Consider the following 14,771-nt stretch of genomic DNA (forward strand, 5'->3'; position numbering starts at 1 on the left):
AACTTCCCCACATTCCCCTCCCACTCGTGGCTCACCTGCAAAAATAGCAATCTAGAAGTTCACGCCGTGAGCTTGTAGATCTGATATATTCGCTACTTTTGTGTGACACTCTTGTACTACAAAGTAGGGCATTAATTTACCAAAAAACTTTGAAATATGGAAATACAAGGTTTCTGCCCGACAGCGACGATATGGTGGTGCACATCAAAGGACATAAAAGCGTGACATGTTTTGAATTGTGAATTCCCCATCCTATCATCAGAACACATGAGTTCATCATCGTTACCCATCTCCTCCTCGCATATCCTCTCTGTCTCGAACATCACATTCTGATTGCAGCCTCCAGCCCCCAACCTACCCACGCATTTAAGCCAGAAACATCAACATGAGCTGATGAAGGTCTTCATCTCTATGACAGGGAGATGAGACACACTGCAGTACAAACCTGAAATATAGCTTGTCTCAAGTCTTACCATACAGTATATATCACATATCCTGGTAGCAGGGATATTTTCCCAACAAATCTTGATTACTAGTGTGACTTTTATGAGGAAATTATGAATGTAATTTTAGTAGCAGGTTGTGTTAACCAGCCTATAATGCACAGTAAAGAGTGTACAAATGAAACCAAATGGAACCATGGGTCCATTTGGTTACTTTTATCCACTCACAGATTTAATGCATTAATTCACACTGAGGATTTTCCTTTGCCTTCGTGATAAAAGTATAACATGACAAAGCAAAATGATACTGGACCTACAGTACCCGTAGCTGGATTAGAGATCACATACAAGAGCATGCAAACTAAATACAGAATTGTAAAATGTATGATTTATTAATTTATACATTTTAACCAAACAAGGATGCAGCAAGTTGTGTTTCTTTGCAATGTATATGATACAGCATATTTTAGCACAGTATACAGGCGGTAGTCTCGTGTAGCCACTAGCCAGGCTCTCAGAGGTTACTGTAAACTGATACGTCTGTGGAAATCAAAATGGCCTTGAATGGTGGATAAAAGTAGCGCCAACAAAACCTACACCTGCTGCTTTGAAAACCAATCCTGATACCATCCCATATGAAGGACTGCCCTGAAGTCTTTGCATTGGTTCTGTGATGCTGTTATTTTTATTTTCCGAATTATTCCCATCCAGTTTTAGCCCATTTGCTACATTTATATGTCCTGCAGGCATATAAAGCTGATTCTGATTCTGATTCTATCAGTAAGCTCTCTGACTCATCTGGCTACGCAAGACTATAGGGAGTGCAGATATTACTGTACAATTGACTGTACTGTACTGTGACAATGACAATGTTCAAATGACCATAATGTACACAGTGAAATCCTCAGTGTTAATTGAACTTTGACAGTGGTGTAAAGTAACTAAGTACATGTGCTCGAGTACTGTACTTAAGTACAATTTTGAGGTATTTTTACTTTCTTCAGTATTTACAATTTTTAATACTTTTACTTCTACCCCACTACATCTCAGAGGAACATATTGTACTTTTACTCGAAAACGTTTTGAAAATCTTACGTAGATGTTCATTATTATTACAAAACACACTAACCACTAGACCTATATATATTTTGGCCATTTGAAAATAGCTGATCTACAAGCTCACAATGCGTCGCGATGCGATGCATTGAGCACTTGTAGATCGGCTATTTTCAAAAGATTTTTAATGGAGGGGACATTCTGCACAATGAGTACTTTCAGTTCTTTAAGTATATTTTGATGCCAATACTTTTGTACTTTTACTGAAGTAAATCTTTAATATGGGACTTCTACTTAACAGGACTTCAATGTAACACTGACATTTTTGAGTGTGTACTGTACATGTTCACACTGCTACACACAGGTTTAGGCTGTTGGTTGAGAATCATACTGCAAAAATACAATTGCTCATCTAATTTTTTTTCACACACACATGTGCGTGCAGCCGTGCACACACACACACATGCACATATGAGGGGTGCACACACACGCACGCACACACACAAAGGGATAATAGATTTTAAAAAGCCACCATACAATATGGTATACTGATCTAGAATAGAGGACATGTAATACGAATGAGAGAAATGTAGTTTGTGTGTGTGTGTGTGTGTGTGTGTGTGCCTGCGTGTGCGTGTTTGTCCGTGGCAGTGTGCATGGTCATTTTGTATGCTGCTGGCTGAAAACAACAATGCGTATACAAAGGCCTTATAAAAAAAGAAACATACAGCCATCTAATATTAAACAAACAACAAATTGTAATTAGCATAAATAAGGCATATTGACACGCAGGTCCTTGAATATGAAATCCTTATTTCTTTCAACCACTTAATGACTACAGATCCCATCCCATAGTCTGCAAGGGCCTAACCCTAAACAGCTTAAATTTGGGAAAAGTGAAAAATATATGTCAATGGTCAATGCCCGTGCGGAAGTTCAAATCAATTGGTCAACCCACTGAGGAGAAAACGCGGTTCCAGGCAGGTTTCTTCATTTTATTTGTAGGATGTTATTTAGAAGAAATTACATTCGCTGATACCCTAAACTCTGAAAGAAATGTGATGCCAAAAATTAATGGCTTTTACAATGTGATTATTAAAGAACTGTACCATATGCAGTAATTGCAGTGATCATGTTAAACCGATGTACAGTATGTGTGTGTGTGTGTGTGTGTGTGTGTGTGTGTGTGTGTGTGTGTGTGTGTGTGTGTGTGTGTGTGTGTGTGTGTGTGTGTGTGTGTGTGTGTGTGTGTGTGTGTGTGTGTGTGTGTGTGTGTGTGTGTGTGTGTGTGTGTGTGCGTGCGTGCGTGCGTGCGTGCGTGCGCGCGCGCGTGCGTGTGTGTGTGTGTCATTTGGAAATGTTTAAATATCACGATTATATACAACATGTCCCGGTGCCAAATCCATGTGCATCCGTGTGCAATCATACCTTGCAGCAGTAACCAAATCTATTAGGACCAATAGATATTAGGCCTGTCCACATTGTTCTTGTTAAAGCCTATAATTCATATTTGACACCATGTATTGCCATTTTGGCAAGCGATACTTATACGGCAAAGTATCAATTAGGCTTCTTAAGTCCTGTCCATTCTTGTCCTGACGGAGATATACTGTCGCTTTAGCTAATACAGATCCATCGCGAGGTCAGGACACATACAGGACTGGCTGACAGCTCTTAAGTGCGGGATTAGGGTTGAGGTCTCTAAATGGCTCTGACAGCCGTGGGGTCTGGAGGCGAGACGTAGTGGTTCTGCGGATGCTGCTGTCGGAGTCCTGGTGGGCGAACTTGTTGCGCAGCAGCCGGCGGCAGCAGGGCAGGCAGTGCAGAAAGTCGGACAGGAGGTGACCGCTGAAGATCATATAGATCCAGGGATTACAGCAGCTGTTCAGACTGGCCAGTAGCGCAGAGAGAGTGACCACCGTGTTCTCTGAATCTGGAGAGGGAGAAGGTGGGGGGGGGGGGGGGTGGTTGTGAGTTGTTCTATACGTCTCCATTGTGGTGTTTATGCATTCTCTCGCGGGGGGTTGCACTGTGCTGGACTGCGGAGTCACTGAACGGCTAAATATTTACGATCTTCCTATACAGTTTGTAAGTCTTCTTTCACCCCCTGACAGACAGTTTTGTAATCATCGTATAAACCTTATGCTCCAAACCCTGAATCATCACATTTTTCGTGTCAAATAAATTGCCTACAGGAAGCAGCTCTAATCTTGGTAAAACAAAGGCCAGGGGTTTGAATAATCAAAAAAAGGAAGGAAAAGAAAAATTACAGTAAAAAAACAAAAATAAATCATCATGATTATTATAAATAAATAAATAAAAATACATTAATGAATAAATATTATAACAAAGTTTCAACTAGCTCCAGGTTAGTTTGGTGGAAATGTTGTATGTAATTATACAGCTTTCAGCTAATTTTTTAATCCTGTCAAATTACTACTTTAATCTTAACATCAATTAGCAGCATTTGAGGTTATGCCCCTGTGTCATGCCATCTTTATCATATCCTTGACAATGTGCAAATGAGCAATACAGAAAAAAAGAGACAAGAAACAAATTACCATTGTCATAGGCTAATTAATGACAATGACAATCCGAATCCCCCGGGCCCAAATTGATTTGGCTGCAGACCCCATCTGAAAAGATATTGTGCCAGGAACCCCCATCAAATAAGATATTTCAACATTTGCTAAAATAACAGATCTACAGTCGAAGCTCACAGTGTGCATTGTGAACCTGTGAGCTTGCAGATCGACTATTTTCTAACAGCCAAAAATAAAACTGGCTTAAATTAAACTGTTCTTCATTTAGCTGGGGACTGCCTGGAACCCCCTTAAGGGGGGTTCCCCTAAGGCTTGAGAGGTATGATGATGCAATCATGGTTTATTGTGGTATAGACCACTGGTTCTGGACCAGTGGTCCGGGGACCACCAGTGGTCCTTGAGGGGGTTCCAGGTGGTCCCCAGCTAAATGATGGAGAGTTGGTAACCAAATGGACCCTTAGATCTTTAACTCTTGAGAGTTACGGGTCCATTTGGTTTCATTTTACTCTCTCAGGAATTAAATTATTGTTAAACATCTGCATTAGGTAATTAAAGAATTGTTATTTTGATCAGATCAACGTTTGCCTGTTATCTCTCCTATTGGTACCACATCAATACAGCATGGAATTGTGGACAAAATTGTATCCAATGATAACAAAATATTCTAAGTCTTGGGTCTGAGAGTCTAAATCTCATCAGATGGTGGTCCATGGCCTCAAATGCCGAATAGATAATGTAACTTCGTATGAAAAGGGTTGAAAACCACTGGTATATATAGGACTTCCGGAGGCGTGGCTAAGCAGATGGCTGCCTGAGATTTCAGCTCTCTCCGGTCAACGATAGAAACCTCTTCAAACTCGAGATAAAAAGTTTCAATTATAATAAATGTTGTTGTAATGAGTAAGGGGATACAAACAAGGAGTCGAACAGTTAAAAATATTCGAGAAAACATCACGGAAAACACAGAAATGGACGGAGAAAGCAACGCGGTTCGAGACGGACAAAGCGACAATGAGGAGACAACAGCTGCCCTAATCAAGAAGGGAATGGAAAGCATAACTCAAGAAATAAGGGATCTTAGAAGGGATCTGAAGACTGAATTATGCACTTTCAAAGAAGAATTTAAAAGAGAACTGATGGCAGACCTCAAAGATTTCAGACAAGAAATAGATAAAAAGCTTGACGACACCACAAAAGACATCCAGGAACAAGACACGAGAATCGGCGAGGCAGAAACACGTATAGCAGAGACAGAAGGGTGGAACAATACCGTACAGGACGCGCTGCTCGTGTCTCTTGAGCAACAGGAAATTTTACAAGAAGCCTTAACAGAGCTCGAGGGTTTTTCCAGGAGAAACAACATGAGGGTCTACAATGTCCCAGAAGAAGCGGAGAAGAACAGCACGGTCCAGGAATTCATCGAGAAATTACTGTTGGCAGAACTTTCCTTACCACCAGATACCGACCTACAAATACAAAGGGCTCACAGATCTCTAGCTCAAAAGCGAGGTCCAGAATTTCCAGCACGATCCATTGTGTTAAACTTCCTGCAGTTCAATACCAAGGAGATGGTCCTCAAAAAAGCATGGCAAACGAAAATTGAAATTGGGGGCAAACGCATAAACTTTGACCATGACTACCCAACTGCAGTGGTACAGAAGAGAAGAGAATATCGCGGAATTAAATCGGCATTGACAAAGAAAGGAATTAAGTTCCAGACACCTGGTGCCAAGATCAAGATCAAGTGGACCGACGGCACACGCACCTACGACGACGCCAGGGAAGCCGCGAGGGAGCTCTCCAACAGAGGAATCGCCGTGGAGGAGCCGGGTCCAGACGCTTCTACCACGACGGAGACGGAGGCTCAGCCACAGCGGAACCAACCATGGCAGCACGTCGGAGGGAAAAGAGGCAGAGGAGCAGCAAACCGCGCAAGGGAGAAACTCAAAGATTTCCAGTGGGGTAACCGTATCAAGTAACGATACATAAAAGGTGGGAAAAGGATACGCCAAATTAATCCAGGACCAATGTTTTAGGTGTACTGATAGTTTTTTCTTTTTTTCTTTTCTTCCTCTTAGTTTTCTCCTATGAGACAGACGAGCCAATAAGTAAGTTTAGCTTTTGTGTTTTTACCGCGGGTCCCCAGACCTGCGTATGATTGAAAGAGGCTCTGTCGGTCCTATGAATAACTATCACCGACATAAAAAACGTGTCTTATTATTTGTACTTTTTTTTTATCTAAGTTTATTATAAAACCACGATACCTTATATTCCATAAATGGCTTAAATACGTGAAATATGCGCGACTTTCATGCACGCCTTAATCTATGGTTATTTTTCTTATACTCTACTTTTACTGTATTTTACCTTTTGGATAATGGCTAAGGGGTCTCTAGACAGGTTTAGCGTGTTAGATGTCCGCTATTCTTATTTTATTTTATTGGATAATGTCTTGTTGTGATGATTTTAGTTTCCTCTCTACTTTCCTGTCCTTTTTCTTTTCTCTCTTTCTAAAAACTACAATACATGATTCAATTGACTCTTTTTTGATAATAACTAGACCGTAGGAGAAGTACTCAGACAGGTCTAGTAAGTTGGACACAGCTCGAGTGGATTTTTGGCTTTTTGCTAAACAAAGTCCACAAACAGCGGGGGGCCTCCACTTAGAGTGTTGTTTTCCCCCCCCCTACCCTACCAACAGGGTTTAGTTATGAGGTGGCAAGAGTGCACTTTTTTTTGGAAGCCACATGATGATGTATGTGTTTTGTTGAACAACCTTTTCTTTTTTGTATGTACTTGTTTAACTGACTGTATTTGTTTTTGGGCTGTATGCATCAATATTACTATGAAGACAAATTACAATGACAGACAGAAATTTTAAGGTGATATCTCTCAATGTAAATGGGCTGAATAATCCAGTTAAACGGAGCAAAGTCATTAGTAAATTAAAGCGTGAAAAGGCACAAATAATATTTTTGCAGGAAACGCATCTCTCTCAGACGGAACACGAGAAACTTAAAAAATTTGGTTTTAGAAACACTTTCTTTAGCTCTTGTAAATCAGGAAACAAGCGAGGGGTATCGATCTTAATTCCAAATTCCCTAAATGTAGAACTTATAAAAGAGTATATTGATAAAGAAGGAAGATATATCATGGTGAAATGTAAGCTAGAGGGCAGTGTTGTCACTTTGCTGAATGTATATGCCCCTCCAGGGAGTAACAAAGTATTCTTTAAAAATATATTCAATTTGATAACAACGGAATCAGAAGGAATATTGATTTGTGCTTCAGATACAAATAATATTCTTAGCAAATTGGATACAACAAATAACAAGATAGATAAATCTACGCAAACAAAAATAATAAACGCCCTACTAGGAGAGGCAGAAATGTTTGATGTATGGCGAGAATTTCATCCGTCTGAGAGAGACTATACACATTTCTCAGCTCCTCATTCTGTACATAGAAGGATTGACTATATATTCATGTCTAAGGGTGACAGACATAGAATAAGAGATTGCACATTGGGCACTACTGACGTATCGGACCATGCTGCTGTTTATTTAACCCTACACCTAGACAGTAGACCGAGAAATACACTATGGAGACTTAATACAGGCATGTTAAATAACAAACTTTTCACTGAAAGCATCAGATCCGAAATAAAGACATATATGCAAGACAATGATAATGGTGAGGTGAGTCCAGTGATACTATTTGATGCAGCCAAATCGGTTCTCCGCGGAAAAATGATTGCTATCACTTCAACTATTAAGAAGGCAAAAGACTTAAAATATCAAAATCTAACCACAAAATTAAAACATTTGGAACAACAACATAAAGACACGCTAGAAATCCAATTACTACAACAGATTAGAGAGGTAAGAAAGGAAATTGATGATGTTTATAAAAATGACCTTGAGAAAAAATGTAGATTCATAAGACAAACATATTATGAATCGGGCCCAAAGGCTACTAAAATATTGGCCAGGCGGCTACGTAAGCAACAGGGTCAGAGCACAATCCATAAAATCAAAGACCCTCAAACGGGAGAAGTATCCAGCAAACTGGACGATATCGAGGGAGCTTTTGAGTCATATTATAAGAATCTTTATACACAACCCCCTCAGGCTAGTAATGAAGCTGCAATATCATTCCTAGATTCCTTAGATTTGCCCTCTATCGGAGAAATGCAAAATAAGATCATGACTGCGGAAATAACAATAGAGGAGATAGATAAGACAATATCTAATCTCAAAGCAAATAAATCGCCCGGCAGTGACGGGCTTCCGGGAGAATGGTTTAAGATTTTTCGAAAAGAACTCATGCCAATGCTCCTGTCATCTTTCAATTTTACTCTAAAGGAGGGGATTATTCCTCCTTCATGGAGTGAGGCAATCATAACAGTGATTCCCAAGGAGGGCAAAGATAAGGAACTCTGTGGCTCATATAGACCAATATCTATTCTGAATGTTGACTATAAAATATATGCATCGATTATGGCGAGACGTTTGGAGACTTTTTTACCTGATTTAATAGATAATGACCAGACAGGTTTCATTTGTGGTCGTCAAACCCAGGACAATATAAGGCGGACGCTACATGTCATGGATCATATAAAACAACATAAGTTAAGGTCAGTATTAGTAAGCCTCGATTCGTTTAAGGCATACGACACAGTATCCTGGAGCTTTCTATTCCTAATACTCAAAAGATTAGGTTTTACGGAGGAATCAATAAAATGTTTCGAGACATTATACACAAAACCCACAGCAAGAGTAAAAATAAATGGTCATCTAACAAACCGCTTCGCACTGACGCGTGGGGTCAGGCAGGGCTGCAACTGTAGTCCTGGACTGTTCGCGATTTTCATCGAGCCTTTGGCCCAGGCCATTAGAGAAGACCCCGGAATACAGGGAATAACCTTAAAGGACTCGGAGCATAAGCTGGCCTTGTACGCGGATGATTTATTAATATATATAAAAAATCCTGACATATGCCTCCCCAAATTAATGAGCTCTTTAGAAATGTATGGCCGGCTCTCAGGCTACAAACTCAATGTGGAAAAAACGCAGTTACTCTCCTATAATTACATACCTACAGAAGAAACAAAGGAGTGTTTTCCTTGCAACTGGAATTCAAAAGCAATTAAATATTTGGGAGTATGGTTGACTAAAGACCTGTCCAAATTATATGAAGCAAACTATCAACCCATAATCACTCAAATCAAAAGAGATATAGAAAGATGGTCTCTGTCACCCTTGGACTTAAGTTCTAGAATAGAATCAGTTAAGATGAATGTCCTTCCTAGAATATTATATCTTTTCCAATCTTTACCGGTGGAGGTACCTGTCAAACAGTTTAATGAATGGGATAAAATGGTATCCAGATTTATTTGGAATGGAAAAAAGCCAAGAATCAGATACCAAACATTACAACTCCCTAAAGAGAGGGGGGGTATGTCCCTGCCGAATCTGAGGGAGTACTATTATGCGGCACAAATAAGACCTTTAATATGTTGGTGTGATAAAGATTTTGAGTCAAAATGGAAAGATTTGGAAACTAAATCAATTGACATCCCTATCCAGACATTAATTGGAAGTAAAGAACAGGCTGAATCCTACCATGCCACTTTAGACCCATTCACAGTATTCACTTTAAAGATATGGTTCAAAATCGTTAAACAGAACAGAATGGAGAGGACAATCAGGGTGTTGAGATGGCCCGCTTTCGACCCAGATTTTAAACCTGGACTATATGATCGAACTTTCAGGGGGTGGGCTCGAGATGGTTTCACCTCTATGTGTAATATCATGGAAGGCAAAGAGCTCATGAGTTTTCAAAAAATGAAAAATACATACGATCTAACCAATCAAGATTTTTTTAGATATCTACAAATACGACAGTACTATTTAGGAGAGGTGAGGCCACTGGAGCCTGAAGCTTTAAATGGGGATCTTATTCAGGTATTTACCCAGGCCTATAAAAAAGAGTCCAGAAGAACGGTGTCAAAATTATATAAGGGCCTGGTGTCAGCCAGAACTAACTCCACAGAGTATATTAAAACAAAATGGGAAAAAGAGTTAGAGATCAATATTTCTACAGATGAATGGGAAAATATGTGTAAAACACAATATACGACCACTAACTCAAGAATGTGGAGGGAGTTCTGCTGGAAGAATTTAACCCGTTTTTTCATAACACCTAAAATTAAATCAAAACAACTGAAAACAGATCAACCATGCTGGAGGCAGTGTGGCCACATGGAAGCGGGTCACGCTCACATATTCTGGAAATGTCCCAAAATTAAAAAATATTGGCGAGATATTCACGCCACCATAGAGACTGTTCTTGGTTTTGAGATACCTCAGACCTGTACCTTGATGTTGTTGGGAAATATTCCTGAAGATTTCTTGACACAGGACAAATATCTAATCAAAATCTTTCTAGCAGCAAGCAAGAAAGCGATCACGCGTCGCTGGTATCAACAGGATCCCCCAACCAAAGACAACTGGATGGACATAATAAGGGAAATATATTCTATGGAAAAACTAACATTCACACTTAGACTACAAGAGGACAAATCACACAAATACTGGGAAAAATGGTCTTTACTTTTTCAGCCCATGGACATTGTATAACCAATATGTAACAGAAATAACTAACAATTGTAGAATGCAGCCTTTTTCTTGTGTGTATTTTTTTCTTTTTTCTTTTTAGTGATATTTTATTTCTTGTGTTTTAGTACTGTTTTTCTGTTTTTTTTTTTTATTTCAAGTATGTGTATCTGTCTTTTGAAAATGTTTTGTTCCAATAAAAATTGAGTTAAAAAAAAAAGAAAACCACTGGTATAGTTTGTGCGTAACGACGCCTCAGTGTGGATACACTGGATAGGTTATTTTATTATTAAAATGTGACCTACCGTCCCATGAGAAGGTCTCGTCCCACACCGACCACATCTGCACGGTGAAGAACGGCGTCCAGCACACCACGTACGCCAGCACGATCACGAACGTCATCTTCACCGTGCGTAACTTGGCCCGGCTGATGCTGCTGACCGAGCTCCTTCCCAGGAGGTCGTTCTTGGTGGCCTCGGCCACCGCGCACGTGCTACTCCTCCTGCGAGTCTTGTATCTGAGGTTCCGCCAGATCGTGTGGCAGATGAACCCGTAGCACAGCACCAGCACGGTCACGGGCACGACGAAAATCCCGGCGGTGATCCAGGTGATGTACGCGCGCACCCCCCACGGCTCGATGAAGTGTCCCCAGCAGTCGTAGACCTGGGAGCCGGGCCGGACCTCGCTCAGGGAGAAGATGAAGTACTGCGGCGTGCTCAGGACCAGGCTGAACACCCAGGTGGACGCGATCATCACGTAGGCGCGCTGCGTGGGCTGATGCAGGGTCTGCAGCGGGTGGCATATGGCGATGTAGCGGTCCAGCGTCATCATCACCATCATGTACGTGGAGGCGAACATCCCCATCACCTGCAAGTGCAGGCCTGTCACAATTATTACACAATCGCCTAATTGCAATTATTTGAGATCTAGTCTTAATCGTTTCCATGTTGAAACATTTTCATATAATTTTCAAACATTTTCAAAAATAGTGGAAATAGCAGATCTACAAGCTCACAATGAGTAGTGAGCTTGTAGATCTGCTATTTCCACAATTTGTAGAGCGGCTATGTTTTCCTAAAAGTTTCCTAAAGTTATTAATTATGTCAGTCATCATGTCTTTGTATACTTGTCATATCTGCCCCTGTGCAACTTCAAAGCCTAAAAAGCTAAACCGTATTAAACAGAAATTGAATTTGTATTCATATGACAAAAAAAATACAATTAAATCGTTAATCGCGTGACATTATTCGTGTGACAATTAATCGTCAAGTGAAACTTCATATAATCGTGACAGCCCTACTAGTACCTGCAGGTGCTTCACCAGGCGGCACAGGACGTCTGGTCCATAGAAACGGAAGGTGATCTCCCAGCAGAGCTGCGGGAGGACCTGGAAGAACGCCACCACCAGGTCGGCCAGACTCAGGTGCCTGATGAACAGGTGCATGCGGGACAGCTTCCGTCGGGTCTTGCACATGGCCAGCAGCACGCTCACGTTCCCCACCACGGCCACCAGGAACGTGACGCTCAGGACCGTGATCTCGATCTTGGCGACCTCCTCGTTCCGTCCGAACGGGTCGCTGTCGTTGCGCGCGCCGCTGGCATTCGTGATATCGCCTAGTTGGAGTTTTTCCCTTAGATTCAAACCCGTTGTCCGGTTTTTATCCGTTAGGTTACACGCGAACTCAGAGGCAATCTCACCCCCGGAGAAGTGCATGTTCCCAGTGCGCCTTCGCTCCCTGCGCAGTGCGCACAGATGGTGACTGCTTTTCTGTGACAGTCTGTCTGGATACCGGAACGCTCGCCCCAAAACACAGTCGCCCAGGGGCAAATCCGGTGGTATTATTCCTAAACGTAATGGGGGCAAGCGTGTTTTGGGGCGAGTCTTCCGGTTACCGTCTGTCTGAGACAGCCTGCTGGCTCGCTTGACAAACTTACGGTTATTCCAAAAGGTACGTGCGCTCACCAAGCTTCAGGCGGATGCGCTGAGACAACAATGTTGGTGAAATCCACGGTATTATGGAGTGATCCATCATCCATGTGCATGTTTGCTCTTTTGTGCAACGCAACAGTAGCCTAATGCAGAACGCATAGTGTAAATCCTAGATTTGCGATGGCTCCCTGCCCTTTTTAAGGACTTTTATACCCACGGGACCAGTGGCCACCTCCCGGTTCCCTCCCACTCCCTAACAGCCACGAGCAGCACAACACATGAGGAGACCCTAACAAAATATTGAGTTTTAAATGAATAGTTTAAATGAATTTTATTTGTGAAAATGCAAACAAAACAAAAATATTGACATTCCGTTGTCATAAATATTTAATACTCCCATTTTCAGTTCCATATAACTAGAAAAGGGTGCTCCACTGAGGGCATATCTCTGCCAGGCTGGATTGCCTATAGCCATGCTGTGTAGCCTAAATCATGGGTCCGCAGCTGTCACCTGTTAGGTGCCCCATATATGGGCAAAAGTGAAAGTGCCTTTGGAGGGGTGATGTATGCTCTCTATAGCCTACAGTCAGTTTCAGACAGTACAAATCGCATTCCTCTTCTCCATAGAGGGTTTTATTATCAGCTATAATGTCTTAACAATTCAATGTAGACTTACCACGAGGCTCCTGGTTGTATGATGCTATGCCCAGTGGTGTGTTCTAGGTTTTTTTCTGAGGTTTACGATAATCATTCCCTGCACGACATGCGCGTGGTCGTGGGTATATACGCTACCGCGTTTTCAATTGATGAAATGGTTAGTAGACTGTATACGCTTTTTCCCAAAAAAAAACTGCACTGTATACTACGTACGTATACAGCGTGACACGGTAGAACACACCACTGACTATGCCCCGTAGAAGCCACTTGTCTGTATGTATGTTATGTCAGTGGTTCTCAACCTGTAGGCCGGGACCCACATGATGACAATTTAAACCTCTTTAATACCTCAAAAGTAATCAACAAACTATACTATAAAAAATAGTCAAACATAGGCCAAATTGTCATATAATATAAGAAAGAGGCTAAATAAAATGTATCTATGGAACAGAGTCAAACTAAATGTAATGCCTCAACTCCTACAATTCCAAGTGCTTGTCAGGGTGGGGGGGGGGTCCCCAGTTAGAATATGATTATTTTGGGGGGTCCCCAGATCAAATGTGATAATTTTATGGGGCACGGCCTGAAAAGGTTGAGAACCACTGTGTCATATGTAATCAATTTGGTTTTAATAAAAACATGTTTAATTCGCAATGACATGGAGAAATACTTCACTCCCCACAATCTAATGGCTAGCAACGGCGTCACTGATTGGTGGAGCTAGCGTTACTATATCACTTGAGTTTCTACTTTCCAGATCCCATGCCCAGAGACACGATCGTAAATCGTCATTGGTGTGCAACAATATCATGTGAAAATAGCCTATGTACAAACTCACAACGCATCACAACGCAAGCTTGTAGATCTGCTTGTTTGAAAGCAATGAAATATGGTAAAAAGTTGTTTATAGTGAACTTGATGACCTACATTTCTATAAAGTTTATGTTCAGAGAATTGTCCTGCTTCTGAAGTAGTTCTCTTATCTCCCACGGGACAGTGAGGAATGTGTACAGTGAATGGGGAATGTCTATAGACTGCAAGGTGAACCAAACCATTGGGTACTGGTGCGGGACACCTTGATGTCAGTTTACTTGGGAGTCTGCCACAGTTCACATTATCCTCAATAATGTAGAAAGACTACAGTATAAAATAATAAGATAATAAAAAATCAACACATACAGTAAAAATTACAACAAATTATGTTGCCTGTTCCATGCCACATAATATGTGCACAAAAACATTGCATATGATCTTTTTCAAGGGTTTCATGGGCATCGGCAAAGAGCTGATAATTGTGTGCTGTCAGCCTAAGTGGATCCTCTGTGCTCTGCCTTCTTGGACAAATGTAATTAACATTATTAAAATAAATGTCAATTATTTAATTATTTGATTGCCTGCCACCTCATATAATAATAAAGTGCCGTATTTGACGTGTGTGTGTGTGTGTGTGTGCGCGCGTGCGTGCGTGCGTGCGTGCGTGCGTGCGTGCGTGCGTGCGTGCGTGCGTGCGTGTGTGCGTGTGTGT

At 41.3% G+C, this 14,771-nt stretch overlaps 1 protein-coding gene across 1 annotated transcript; it reads right to left on the reverse strand.

The window, feature by feature from the left end:
* Positions 1 to 1,638: 1,638 nt before the first annotated feature.
* On the reverse strand, positions 1,639 to 12,742 carry LOC311040312 (arg8-vasotocin receptor-like). Its single transcript, XM_084050513.1, has 3 exons — positions 11,966 to 12,742; positions 10,965 to 11,526; positions 1,639 to 3,432 (listed from the first exon to the last, which is right to left on the reverse strand). The coding sequence occupies exons 1-3, from the start codon at positions 12,371 to 12,373 to the stop codon at positions 3,143 to 3,145; spliced, it is 1,260 nt and encodes a 419-aa protein (XP_083906639.1). The 5' UTR covers positions 12,374 to 12,742; the 3' UTR covers positions 1,639 to 3,142.
* Between the last annotated feature and the right edge of the window lie 2,029 nt (positions 12,743 to 14,771).

Source organism: Gymnoscopelus microlampas (assembly GCF_963454915.1).
Source record: "Gymnoscopelus microlampas genome assembly, chromosome: 23".
In the NCBI taxonomy this organism is placed as follows: Eukaryota; Metazoa; Chordata; class Actinopteri; order Myctophiformes; family Myctophidae; genus Gymnoscopelus; species Gymnoscopelus microlampas.